This window comes from Macrotis lagotis, chromosome X (genome assembly GCF_037893015.1).
Source record: "Macrotis lagotis isolate mMagLag1 chromosome X, bilby.v1.9.chrom.fasta, whole genome shotgun sequence".
NCBI lineage: Eukaryota > Metazoa > Chordata > Mammalia > Peramelemorphia > Peramelidae > Macrotis > Macrotis lagotis.
Genome location: NC_133666.1, coordinates 286,177,205 through 286,192,024, shown reverse-complemented (window position 1 = coordinate 286,192,024; position 14,820 = coordinate 286,177,205). Strand labels below are relative to the sequence as shown.

General features: G+C 33.8%; 1 protein-coding gene across 2 annotated transcripts in view; it reads left to right on the top strand.

Moving 5' to 3' along the window:
* WDR70 (WD repeat domain 70) overlaps positions 1 to 14,820 on the top strand; it is a 333,335-nt gene that overhangs the window by 249,563 nt on the left and 68,952 nt on the right. For both annotated transcript variants that reach the window (XM_074202580.1, XM_074202579.1), the window contains one exon: positions 10,269 to 10,368. In XM_074202580.1, coding sequence (XP_074058681.1) covers positions 10,269 to 10,368 — 100 coding nt within the window. The remainder of the gene's footprint in view (positions 1 to 10,268; positions 10,369 to 14,820) is intronic.

Genomic DNA, 14,820 nt, shown 5'->3' with positions numbered 1-14,820 from the left:
CTAAGTGTGTTCTATATTTCTAGGTGGTCTTCAAGTGTACCAGCTGAAGCAATGTACACTGTAGGAACTCAGGTTAGAGATTATCTAGATGTCACCATAGTTACACTTTATATCTAACTGAAGGATTAATAGTTTTTTGCTAAACACAGGGGAAAGACCCTAAAAATGTTAAACCTTGAAAAGATTACAGCCCAGGCCTGGGTTGCAGAATCTTCATCTTGCACATCTTTACCTTTATGTGGGATATCTAAAATTCTCCCATTTGCATACTTATTGCCCTTCAGCTTTTTCTTCCTCCTACTGAACTTGCATTATTTCATTATCAGTTCTGCCTCAGATCGTTCTAAGGACAGGAAAAATATAAAGGTACATTGACAGAACTAGATCAAGCCAGTATAAATCTGACATAATTTATGACCAGGAATAATCCTTTTAGACAAGTAAAATAATGGGATCATTCGTATTCCCATGGAAAAAAGTGATATCTCTCAAATCATGTCTGTTCTGTTATTTAGAAATATAGAAATGATTCTAATTATATACACAAAGTTGAGTTGTAAAGTGGGAGGTCTTGTAGGCATTGTTTAGTTATTTGAGTATGCTTTAAGTCTTCCCCAATCTGATTTTTTCTTTATTCTTATTAAAACTTGCATAGTCAAACTTGTTCCTAAAGAAGAGATAAGAAAATTTTCATTCTCCTATTCCTGGTAAGGGTGTGGAACAATGCACCACTGTCAGATTCAGTTGATATGTTTGATTGTTTGATTGCTATTTTATTTCTTCTTCCCTTTTTAAATTTTTGTTAAAAGGGTTAACTTACTGGGAAGGGGGGAAGATATATTTGAAAATGAAGTGATTTACAAAAATATATGAAAAGTAAAAAGTAAAATATTTAACTGCTGTGTTCATTTATACTGATTTGGGCATGAATTTTTTTAAGTTTTCTTGATAATTTCTTAATAATATTTATTGATTGCCCCTACTCTGTGGGTGGTTTCTTGGATAAAGCAATTTTGTAGTTAAGAGGTTCTTAAGACTTCTAGTTCACTACTTGTATATTACTTGATGAGAGGGGTGTTGTCTTTTCTTCAGGACAAGGTTTTATGCATTGTGGGTGTTCTGTAAATGTTGACTGGTCAGACTAATTGAATATATAAGTAGAACTTAATAAAGCACTCTTTCCATAACTCAGAGGTCACATTGTTGGAATTTGAAAGAAGGGAATGCACACTTCTTAGCATGTCTTTTGTTGGCCATGCTTTCTTCCACTCTTTGAGCTATTCTCCCTTTAATTTAAAAAGAAAAAAGTTTTAAAACATAAATGACAGAAAGGAAGAAAAACAACTTGGCTGAGACATAACTATTTTTTTTAAGCATCAGAAACTTGGAAAACTGTCAGCCTACTCTGAAACATATTGTTTCCTTGAAACTTGGTCAAAAGTTCAGGAGTTTCATTTGTTATATTTATTGTTAAGTGAGTTTTTCTTGAAGGTACCCAATGTCTGTGATGTATAACATATGAGACTTTACATCAAACCCAAAAGAGGTGTTCCTGGGGTTCAGATAGTATATATGAGAAAGGAATTTCTTGATGGAATATGATGGTTTTACTTTAAGAAAAGAATTAGCAATGTGGAAAAATTCACCTAGGGATCATAAGGAAAATCAGTTTAAATGTAATGCCTTCTGTTTCCTCTGAGGGCTAGTCTTTCACCAGCACTCCTTTCCCATCTACAGGAATCATTATATCTTATTCAGTATCAGAACAGAGGAAATCTTGTTGCTGGTTGAAAATATATACCACAGTCTCCTGAGGAAGGTGTTCTATTCAAAACTAACTATTGCAAATAAATGTAGAATGAAAAAAGAGCTGGTGTTGAAAAGTATTCTTCTCCAAAGCAGGTGCCAAAAAAAGTGAGGTAGTGAAATCTAATTTAATTTGGTTAAGTAAAGTAGGAATATTTGGTCTGTTTTTTGTGATAAACTATCCAGTGTCATTAAATACAAGCCCAACACCTAGTAGAATATTGTCTTGTTGGAATTTTGGTTTTTCTTGAAAAGATGAAAGCACCATCTTAGTACTTTGTCTTCTGAAAGGGCAGGAAATTTTTGCATGTATCTGTCTTAGATGGAAGAAAAAGAAAACTAGGAATCATATCAGTTTCTTTGCTTATGTACTGTTTATATTTCCATTAAAAAAACAAACAAACAAACATACCTGTCAGAGTAACTTAAGCTATGTGATAGATTTGATTGAATCAGACTTTGCTTCATTTACTGGGCTGGAAATGGTTACCACAGAGAAAGAAATGTCTCATTCATTTGTATTGAAAGAAAGATTATTATTATATTCAAATACCAGTTATTCATGAATCAACTTTATCAATTAATCTGAATTTTGCTTCCTTCTCTTACTGTTTACATTTCAGCAAAGTCTTTGGCCTTCAGCACTTATCTAGAGAAAATAAAGGCAAGAAAATGAGGCAAAATTCAGGTCCTGCTACCTCCACATACCAAAGGAGATAAAATTGTTATTTCAAATCATACTTTTCCCCTCTCCTTTTCCTTTTATTCCTCCACCTTCTCTCTTCTTCTCCTCTTTTCCTTCTTCCTTATATACCATAAATGAATAGCCAGGGGCTGAAAATATTTATTTAGTAACTCTCTGAACTTGTTTAATGTCCTAAGAAAGCTGATAAGTGATTTCTTGAGAGAGACAGATAAGCAATTAAGATTATTTTTATTTAACTTTTATATTTTTTTTTGTTGTTTTGTTGACTTGATATTCAAGTTGTTAGGAGACAAGTTACACACACACACAAACACACACGCATTATGCTGAGGGCAAAGTATTAGTAATACAATCTCTTTAATCTGGAAAAAAATAAGATTATGATAAAATGAATCTCAGTCAGCTCCTTCAGGTTCTAAATTGCATAATTAGAAGAAGTTTCCACATTCACAGGTCTAGTTCAAAAGAAAAATAAAAAAGAGGCAAAGACAAAGTATTATCACTTTCAAATTCCCTTCCTTATGGCAGTATTTCCCAGTCTTTTTAAACTACTTAATAATTTTTTATTTAGACTGATTGATTTTAAAACTAAAAAGCAATTTTATCCAGTAGAATCTGAAAGTGTTATTGTTTATATAACAGAAATATGTTCTTGGAACACTTTAGATTTAACTGCTAATACAATTATAAAATGTATGTAAAGTTGGCGACTGGGTTTGTGACATATCCAGTTTTTATGTTTCTAGAGCATATATTCAGAACTTTTGCCATAGTGGGATCTTTAGAATCTTAGCAAATCTAATTTTGAAGTCATGTCAATTTACTATTTATAAGAATACTGTCTTAGATTTTTTTCAGAGTGGGAGTGGAAGCCAGGAAATGTAGAATGTATGTTTTTGTGCATTCTAAATAAATAATTGAGACTCTAATTTGTTTTAATGGAATAATCATTTAAAGTAATTCAGTTAATTCTAAACATTTTATAGACATGTAGTTGACATTTCATTTTTGCTTGACATTTAGTTGTTGCTCTTCCTCTTGTTTTTCAGCGAATGTATTCATGATAGTTCTATGAAAAGTATATTTTCTAACTTTTATGAATAATATTTACCTCAACTATAATATATTAACTCCCTTTAAACATTAAATTTACTGCTGATTTTGATTTCTTTAATTTTGATTCAGGGATTGAAGTTTAGATCCTTTTAAAAGACTATTTTTTAAAAATAGGTATGTTTAAATTTGGACAGAAGTCTTATGTACATATAGAACTTTATAAAATAAATTGCTTTGACTGTTTTCAGCATCTGGTCAGAAGTTTTTATATAATAATCTGACAGTCCTTAATTTGATTAGGGTACAGGACCAAATCACAAATTTTTCTTTCTGGTATTGGCAGAAGGATTATATTACTCTGTAGTACAACATATCCCTGAGACCCTGTCAGTTGCTCTAATAAATCAGAGGGAGGAAAATAAAATAACATTTTTCTTTTCAGTAGAGTCATAAAAACATCTAAACTTCATTAGTTTGAACTAAATTTGTAACTTGTATTTTAAGTTTCTTTTTTTCCTAAAAGCATATAAAACAACATACTTTGAAGTTTAATTTTCTTCTTTGTCTTTGAATCTTTCAGGATTGTAAAAACAAAACAGATACCTAGAGAAATGAATAACTTTAATTTCTGCTCTAGAGGGACAATAAAAAAACTGCTATATTTTTATTTCCATGTACTCTTTCATTGAGATTTTGGATAAAAGCATAGAACTATTTGCTTTCTTCATTCCTGTCTTTGTAAAAAGATGAAAGTCACAATTACAGCCTTCGTGTTGAACAGTTTTTTTAGGTGTTGGGAATTGGGGAGGAAGATTGATTATGAATGCTAGTTATTTTCCGAGGGAAAAAATGATATTATTGCTACTACTACTTGAATATTATTGCTGAAATGACAGTATTTATTTTTATGAAAACATAGAAGATAAAACCACTTTTTAGAAGTACATTAAACTCAGAAGAGGGGATTAATGAACTGAATAGGTATTTAAAAAAAATTAAAAAAACATATATATATATAATATATATACCTAAAATAAACAGAAAAGAGAAGAGAATAAAATTAGAATAAACTAGAAATCAAATGAAAACTATAGAAATAACAATGCTAAAAGCCAGTTCTTTCAAGAGTAATAAAACTGATAAAACTGTTAGCCAATCTGATATAAAAAGATGACAAAATCGAGAAAATAAAAATATCAAAGAACAAGATAAGATAAAACAAAATCAGAATAAATAAAAAGAATTTTGCACAGTTGTATGTGTGCAAAAGGGAGAACATAAGAATGCCTCCAAAAATATAAAAATACCCAAATAAGACCAAATAGCATCTTAAATAATCCACTCACAGAAAAGGAAATAGAACTGACTATAAAGGCATTTTAAAAGGTTGGGGAGGGGCAGCTAGGTAGTGCAGTGGATAAAGCACCGGCCCTGAAGTCAGGAGTGCCTGGGTTCAAATCCGGTCTCAGACACGTAATAATTACCTAGCTGTGTGGCCTTGGGCAAGCCACTTAACCCCATTACCTAACAAAAACCTTAAAAAAAAAAAAGGTTGGGGAGAGGAAAACCTCTCCTGTTCTTGCATGGGAATATTTTCTCTTTTCAAGAATAATTATTACCAGTTTTTCAGAAAATACTCTCATGGATTAAAGTACTCTCATAGATTAAGGGGGGGGGGGGAAGCACCCTACCTTGATTGCTTTTAGGAGACTAATAAATTTCTGCTACCTAAACTGAGGAAGAAAATAGCACAGAACTGTAAATCAATATATTTAATGAAATATTGTCAAACTACCTTGATTTCTTTTCCTTTTTTTTTTTTTTTTTTTTGCAAGGCAAATGGGGTTAAGTGTCTTGCCTAAGGCCACACAGCTAGGTAATTATTACGTGTCTGAGACCGGATTTGAAACCAGGTACTCCTGACTTCAGGGCTGGTGCTTTATCCACTGCGCCACCTAGCCGCCCCTAAACTACCTTGATTTCTACAAGAAAAAATTTATTATAACCAAGTTGCAATAATACCATGTAAGTGAGAATGATTCAACAATAAATAATATGATTATATTAAAAGAAAAAAATTTCAAAACCACATGATATCTCAATGACTGAGTATAAAACATTTTTTTCTAAAAAGCCTACAAATTATAGACATAAGGACCTCTTCTATTAAAATATCTAGTATCTAAGCCAAAAGCATGCATCAAATGCAAAGGGGTTATACTAGAGGTTTTCTCAATAAATTCACATTTAAAAAATGATATCTTCTCTCATCACAATTTAATATAGTTCAAGAAATGTTAGCAATTCCAATAAGACAAGAGAAAGAAATAAAAGATATATAATAGGTAACAAGGATATAAAATTATCTCTATTTGCTTATAACATAATGATTTTCATTTTGGAGTTTCTTTTAGGAAGTGACTTATAGATCTTTTTATTTTTGCTTTACCTTCTGATTCTAAGAAATATGGTCAGTTTTCTTTGAAGAATTCTTAAATTATTTTGAATAAGTTTTTCTTTTTTTTTGCCACAGAATTCAGATAGAGTAATGATTCTTAATTTTTTCCTCCTTGATCTGTTTTCCAAATTGGTCATTTTTGCTGTGAGAAATCTTGTATTTTCTTCTTTTTTTTTTTTGTTTTTAATATTTCTTACAGCGTTGTAGAGTCATATACCTCTACTTGATCCATTCTGATTTTCAGGATTTTTGCTATTTGGGCAAGGTTTTATACCTCTTGCACCAATCTTTAAATCCCTTTTCAATTTTCTCTTCTATACCTCTCATTTCTTTATCAATCTTTTATTCACATTCTGCTCATTTTTTTGATGGGGAATATTCTCTCTCTTACTGTCTGTGTGTCTTTCTCTTTGTTTCTCTCTCCTCCCTTATTTCATTTCTTTTAGAATTTCTAGATGAATTTGTTCCTACCTAAGTTTTTCTTTTAGTCTTTGCTAGTAAATTCTTTGGAGTCATTCTCTTCTTGGTTTGCATCTTGAAATGCCTCATCATCAATTTTATAATTGGAATCTTCTTTTTCCTCATTGTTCTGGTCTGCTTCCTCCTTTGGCCTTATTGTTGACCCTAGACTTTGTTAATTTCTATAGGGAAAGTTTGGGTTGGTACTTCTTTTTGAGGATATAATGAGTTTTGCATTATAGGGTCTCAAGGACAATTTAGCCTTTGGTCCTGTAAACTTTCAGTTCTTCTCAATTAGTCTGATGATTTCTACTCTGATCTCAGAGATTTGCATGTTCCTAACCTGAATTTGAATCTGAATAACAGTAAACCTCTACTGGACTTGGCCACTGTCAGCCTACTGGGAAGCTAGAATAATAGAGTTTAGAGTAATAGAACTGCAGATTTCTCTTTGATCAGGGATTTTTACCCTAGTTATTCCTAGGATCTTAGCCACACCTTTTCTACTTGCTTCTGAACTTCTTTTTACTACCTTGAACTTGAGACCTCAAGTGGATAGGAATAATAAGGTAAGGGATAGTCACAGGTCTGTTTAGGTCCTGGACCCAAAGTTAAGTAATGGACAGCAAAGCTGCTAGGTCATACCTGCCCAGGTACGAGCCTGTGACACATTTTGTTGTTGTTGTTGTTGTTGTTTGTTTTGTTTTGTTTTATTTATTTGTTTTTGGCAAGGCAATTAGGATTAAACGACTTGCCCAATGTCACACAGCTAGTATGTGTCAAGTGTCTGAGGACAGATTTGAACTCAGGTCCTCCTGACTTCAGGACTGGTACTCTTTCCACTTTACCACCTAACTCTGCTCTGTGTTGCATTCTTTCATGGTTCACAGATTCCTCCTGGTACTGATGTGCAAATTGTGTTTTGTATTGAACCCCTTCCATTGTCCTCAGACCCTTGTCTGTCTTCTTATAAGGACCTGGCCTAGGAAAATGACTAACTTTTTCTTGGATTTTTCCCATCAGCATTCAGTCTAGATTTGAAGGAGTTAGGTTGGGGTGGGGGCTCCTTGCTCGACTGCTTCCTTTGCCAAATTGACTATACTCTATTTCTAATCAGTTTGGAAAATAGTTTGAAATTTACACAAATAGTGATCAAAGTGTCCTTACCCTTTCGATATTTCACTATTAGACCTACAGCCCAAGAAAAGCCACCACCATGCATAAAAAATGATTTATAGTAGCATTTTTTGTAATGGTAAAGAACTGGAAATAAAATTGATGTCTGTGTGGCCTTGGGCAAGCCACTTAACCCCATTGCCTTGCAAAAACCTAAAAAAAAAAAATAGTTTAGATTCAGTTTGCAGGGTAGGTCTTCTTGGATATCTCCATTGCCTTTTAGAACACATTATTCCATTCTCTTGTGTTTTCTGGTGAATATAGCATAGTCTTAGGTTATTTAAATTTCCTTTCCTTCCATATTTGAAAGTCGTTCTCTTGGTTGCTTGAAGAATTTGTTGTTTCTGAATTGAATTGTTAAATGTAATTGCTATATGTGTTAGAGTTTGGAGCTTTTATTTATTCATTATTTGTAGGCACTCTATCATTATTTCAGTTATTATTTCTGTTGATAATTTTTTTGTATTATTGCATAATGCTGTTCACATTTTTTTGACTTTTTCTGGTAATCCTTTATTTGTTTCTCTTTATACAGTCTTCAAGATCAATATATGTTGCTTGAATTAGGGCTTTTTGTACCCTTTAGATATTATTTTTTGCTTTTCTTTTCGATTTTCTTCACTCCTGTATTTTTGCATCCTCAATGGTTGTTCTATTTTGTTTCTGCTGTGAGACTATTTCAAATACAAATTTTTCTATACTACCAATTTTTTCTGCTATCCAGGTCATGCCTTCTGTTCTCATAATTCTCATTTCTTTTTTAATCCACTCAGTCACAGGTGGTTTTGTCTTCTCAAATTCTTCAATGGCCTCTGTCTTACCAAGTGTTAGATCATTTTCCTTTGCTTTTTGCAATATTTATTCATAGGTGCCTGAATTCATTTACTAAACCTGGACAACATATTTCCCTTTGCTGTTAATGCTTATTGATTTATATGCTTATGCTCAAACCTTTGATGTTTTTTCCTCTTGATATCTTTGGTATTTTTTACCCCTTATTTTTCCCTATTGCTCTCTTTCTGACTCTTTCCCTCTAATGGTGTTTTCTCAAAGCCTCACAGGCTACTCCCAAATTGTGCAATTCATGATTCATTGACTAGGTCTCTCTGCCCAAAGTAACTTTTGGAGGAACAGAACTGGAAGTTAATTCTGCATTCTTTTCCTCAGACTTAGTGGAGTGTCACATTATCCTCTTTCTCCTGTCCCCAGTATACACATTCCCATTCCCTCTATTCTTCAGTTCTGCTCATCAGTATATAGCACTTTCACACTGGTGCTTTTGCAACCCAAGACAATTTCTGTCCTTTGGAGTTTGGATCTCTGAGATATTGGGAGGAGGATGAAGGTTAAGATATCAAATTAAGTTCGATTTCACGCCCAGACTCATTTCCAGTTCCTTCTCTTTTCCTGTAGAGGTCTTTTTGTGGCACAGAATACTGCTGCTCTACTGGCCACCAAAGTCCCCCAGACTTACATAGTTGGAAGTCTGATTTCTAAGGGAGTGGGAAGAAGGCAGGGGTATTAGGGTATGGGTCTGAATTTTGTTGCAGGTTTGTGACTAGAGGTTAGTGAAGCTAGTTTGGCTAGAGGTTAGTGAAGCTCTTTTGCCACTCTCATAGTGGGTGGGAGGGGAGTGGGTACTACATGGATTTAGGGCAAATATAAGTTCCTGGCCTTCTTTGGAGTCTTAGGTGTCCTTGACCATTGAATCTATCGAAATTGTTTCACCTTCAGCATATAATTTCTATTTAGTAGTTTGAGAGGATTAAAAAATATCTAGTTCACCATTTTGTTAATAATTTTGTGAGAGTAACCTGGGTAGTTATAGAAAATTTGCCTTCTGAACACCAAGTCACTATAAAATAAATATGTTCATTTTCTTATTCACACCTGTATTCCATTCCACCTTCACTTGATAAAAAGGCAGATTATTCCCCACCTCCAGCAACTTTTATATTTATTCTTAAGCAACCTGCAAGCTTGTCTATACCTTGACTCTTATTATCATGTGACATAGTAGATACAGTGCCAAATTTGGCATCAGGAAAATCTAGGTTTAAAATCTGGGCAGCGAGATGGTGCAGCAGACAAAGTGCTGGACCTGGAGTCAGAAGGTCTCATTTTCCTGATTCAAATCTGGCTTTTAGATGCTAACTGTAGGACCCTGGGCAAGTCATTTACTCCTGTTTGCCTCAGTTTCTTCATCTATAAAATGAGATGGATAAGAAAATGGCATATTACTTCAATATCTTTACCCAAACAATCCCAAATAGAGTTAGGAGGAGTCAGATAACAGCTAAACAACAACTCAGTACTTACTATACGATCCTGGGTAGGTCACCTAGCTTCTCTCAGCCTTTTCTTTATAAAATAAGAATAATATACTAATACCTATTTCATAGGCAAATCTTTAAGTACTTGTCTGCTTTTGATATTTTCCTTATTGCATGTCCATATCATGTAAAGAAAGTTATATAAGACACTTCTGAGAAATATATTCATTATTTAAAATTCATGAAAATGTTTGAGTATATTATATATTATATTGTCAGAGCAATGATCTCATTTGAATTAAAAACTTTAATTTTTTTTTCCACTCAAAATCAGGTTCATACCAAATTCCACTGCAGGCAGGCCCATGATCCTGGCACAGATACTTCCTGTGTGACATTTTCCTATGATGGCATTGTCCTTGCCTCTCGGGGAGGTAAGTGTGAAAAAATTTATCTGTGTGTGTTGTTCAAGGTACTGTTTTCAAAATTAAATGTTTTTAAAATCAAAAGTTAATATCCTAGAAAAAATCAAAACTACCTGTGTTTTTATATTTAGTATTATATTAGTTTAATTTTTCATGTAAGCTATAAAGACATAAAGGAAAAATATTTTTAGTGTCCTATTAATTTGCCTAAATCTCAGCTTTAGTTATCATTTTCATAATGGTTCTAAATTCTTCAAAACCCATGCTAAGGATGAGCAGCATCTCTACTGCCTGTTTATTAATATTCTAATTATGCTTTCCATTACTGCTTCAGTATTATCTATTCTCTGGAACATTGTAGCATTTTATCATCTTCAACCAGTGGACCTACAAAAGAAAGGAAAATATTCATAACTGTAACTTTCTAAGCAGAAGTAGTATATTTCCATTTTATTATCCTACTGTCTCTTTGACTGGAGAGCCCTAGTTTATTCAACCACATCTCTGCCTTCCAGGACACATTTAAAATACTCTTATTCTGTTTCTTAGTTTATCTCTTTTACAAATAGGATAGAATAATCAATCAGTGATCTACTGGAATTATGATTGATGATACTGTCTTCTAGGATTCCTTATCTTTATAATGTCATTATTGTGTAAGATACTATCTTCCAGGATTATTTATCTTTACAGTTCTGTTATTGTATACATTGTTCTCATTCTCCTCACTTCCTCCTCTGTAACATTTTCTACAAGACTTACCAAGTTTCTTGAGCCTGTCTCATAATTTGTTCAACCATTCCCTGATTGATGGATATGCTCTCAATTTCCAGTTCCTTGCCAATTCAAAAAGAGCTGTCTTATATATTTTTGTACCTTTCATTTCTTTGAAGCAAAGATCTAATAGTGCTTGGCATATAGTAGGCAATTAAATGCTAGTTGACAGACCAGTGAATCAAAGAATGTGCAATTTAGAGCCTTTGGTGGTCATGGTTCTGAATTGTTTTCTAGAGGAGCTGGACCAATTCATAGCTCTACCAGTAGTACATTAATGTTCCTACTTTCTCTTTTTGTTTCTTTTTTTAGATTTTGCAAGGCAATGGGGTTAAGTGGCTTGCCTAAGGCCACACGACTAGGTAATTATTAAGTGTCTGAGGCCGGATTTGAACTCAGGTACTCCTGACTCCAAGGCCAGTGCTCTATCCATTGCGGCACCTAGCCACCCCCTATGTTCCTATTTTCTCAAAGCACCTCACACGTTAGTCCCCTTTCATTTTTTGTCAACCTGATGTGTGTGTGTGAGATAGAGAGTCAAAGTTGTTTTTTGCTTTTCTTTAATTATTATTGATTTGGAGCATGTTTTAAGAATATGGATATTTTTTAAAGAAAGATTTTATTTTGAGTTTTACAATTTTTTTCCCCTAATCTTGCTCCCCCCCCCCCCACAGAAGTCAGTCTTTACATTGTTTCCATGGTATATATTGATCTAAGTTGAATGTGATAAGAGAGAAACCATATCTTTAAGGAAGAAAAATAAAGTATAAGAAATAGCAAAATTACATAATAAGTTTTTTTTCCCCTAAATTAAAGGTAATAGGGGCAGCTAGGTAGCGCAGTGGATAGATAATGAAATGAGTTAAATCTTTCTGCCTTCTCTTTCAATTTCATTATTTCCCAGTTATCCACCCCAAACAGCAGTTATATCTGATCTGATTTTCCTTGGCTTAACCTCCACCACTGGAATTATCTATTCCAGGTTCAGTTGTTATCCTTCTAAATTATAAGGTAGCCTTGCTTAAATTTGAGCTGTCATTCTGTGCAGGAATTAGTAGCCTGATAGAGGGACTCTCTCCTCTAGAGTTATTTCCATTATTGTAAACCTCTTTTAATGTCTTCTTCACTATCTAAACTTTTTTTTATCTCTCTCTTTTTGATATTCTGCTTTTTATTATATATTTTGTTTTCCAATTACATTTAATGGTAGTTTCTACCAATTTTTTTTGACAGTGTTTTGAGTTTTACAATTTTTTTTTTTTTACTCCCTCCCTTCCCTTCCAACAGAAGGCAATCTCATTATAGGCTTTACATTTACCTCCATGATAGGTATAGTTCAAAGTTGAACATGTTGTGAGAAAAGAATCAGATCCAAAAGGAAGAAAGAAACATTAGAGATAACAAAATTAAATAATACATAAGACAACTTTTAAAAATTGAAGATAATAAACTTTGGTCTTCATTTAAACTTTACAGTTTCTTCTCTGGATACAAATGGTATTCTTTATCACAGATGCCCTAAAATTGTCCTTGATTATTGCCCTGATGGAGTGAGCAAGTCCATCATGGTTGGAAAACACCCCATGTTGTTGTTGGTGTGTATAATGTTCTTCTTGTTCTGCTCATATCACTAGCATCAGTTCATGCAAGTCTTTCCAGGCTTCTCTGAAATCCCATCCCTCATGAGTTCTTATAAAACAATAATGTTCCATCACCTCACATATACCACAATTTGTTCAGCCATTCCCGAATTGCTGGGCACCCATTCAATTTCCAATTCTTTGTCACTGCAAACAGAGCTGCTATGAATATTTTTGTACATATGGGATTTCTTCAGGATACAGACCCAATAGTGGTATTACTGGATCAAAGGGTACGCAAATTTTTATTGCCCTTTGGGTACTATTCAAAATTACTCTCCAGAAGGGTTGGATCAGTTCACAACTGTACCCACAATGCGTTAGTGTCCCAGATTTCCCACATCCCTTGCAACATTGATCATCATCCTTTCTGGTCTTATTGGCCAATCTGAGAGGTGTGAGGTAGTACCTCAGAGATGCTAGAATTTGCATTTCTCTAATCAGTAAAGATTTAGAGCAATTTTTCATATGATTTCTTTATCTGAGAATTGCCTTTGCATATCCTTTGGCCATTTGTCAAATGGGGAATTAATTATTTTTTTAATAAATTTGACTCAGTTCTCTATATATTTTATAAATGAGTCCTTGTCAGAAACACTGGTGGTAAAATTGTTTCCTAATTTACTACATTCCTTTTTGATCTTGGTTATAGTGGTTTTGTTTGTGTAAAAACCTTTTTGATTTAATGTAATCCAAATTATCCATTTTATATTTTTTATAATGTTCTCTATAGCTTGTTTGATCCTAAACTACTCCCCTTTCCAGAGATCTGATGGTAAGCTATTTCTTGTTCTCCTAATTGGCTTATAATATTGTCTTTTATGTCTAAATTCTTCACCAGTTTTGACCTTATCTTGGTATAAGGTGTGAGATGTTGGTCTAATTCTAGTTTCTGTCATACCATCTTCTACTTTTCCCAGTTTTTATCGATTAAGAATGAGTTCTCATCCCAGAAACTGGACTCTTTGGGTTTATCAAACAGTAGATTACTATAGTCATTTTTTTTTTTTTTTAGAATTTTGCATGGCAAATGGGGTTAAGTGGCTTGCCCAAGGCCACACAGCTAGATAATTATTAAGTGTCTGAGGCCAGATTTGAACTCAGGTACTTCTGGCTCCAGTGCTGGTACTCTATCCACTGCGCCACCTATCCACCCGACTATAGTCATTTCTTGCTGTCTCTTTTGTACCTAATCTATTCCACTGATCCACCAATCTATTTCTTTTTTATAATCTTAATTAATTAATCAATCAATAAATCAATTAATTTACACATTACTAAAATAGTTTTGTTGTAAGGGTAAATATAATATCCACCACCCCCCCTCCCCCCACCCAGAAAAGCCTTATGAAAATTAAAGTGTGAGAAAAAGAAAATCTGTGTTCAGATTCCATCAGCTCTGTCTCTGGGATGAATCACATTCTTTATCATAAGTCCATCAGGGATGTTGCTTCAATATATTTTTATCAGTTTCTATTGCTAATTGTATTTCCCTCCTTCCATTCCTCCACAATCCCATTTATTCTGTTTTCTTTCTCTTTTCACTTCATCACTCCTTGAAAGTGTGTTGTAGAACAGCCAAATGACATAGCAGACAGAGCACTGGCCCTGGAGCTAGGAGGACCCAAAGCCAAAACCCACCCCAAATACCCAACAACTATCCATCCATGTGGACCTGGGCAGGCCAACCAACCCCATCACCTTGCATAAAACAACAAAAAAAAGACTGTCTTGAATCTTATTACCTCTCCCACAATCTTCCCTCTCTTCTAATACCTATACCCCTCTCTCCCCTGACCCCTTTCTCTCATTCCCTTCCTCTCCTTTTTCCTCTGGGATAAGATAGATTTCAATATCCTATTCTGATGAACTCAGTTCCTCTCACCTTCCCCCCTTCCACTCCATTGCTAAAGCTTTTTCTTGACTTTCTACCTGAAATATCTTAGCCCATTCAGCTCTCTTTTCCCTTTCTCCCAGTACATTCCTTTTTCACCCTTTGACTCCATCTTTATAATATATAATACCTTCATATTCAACTCCCTCCTGC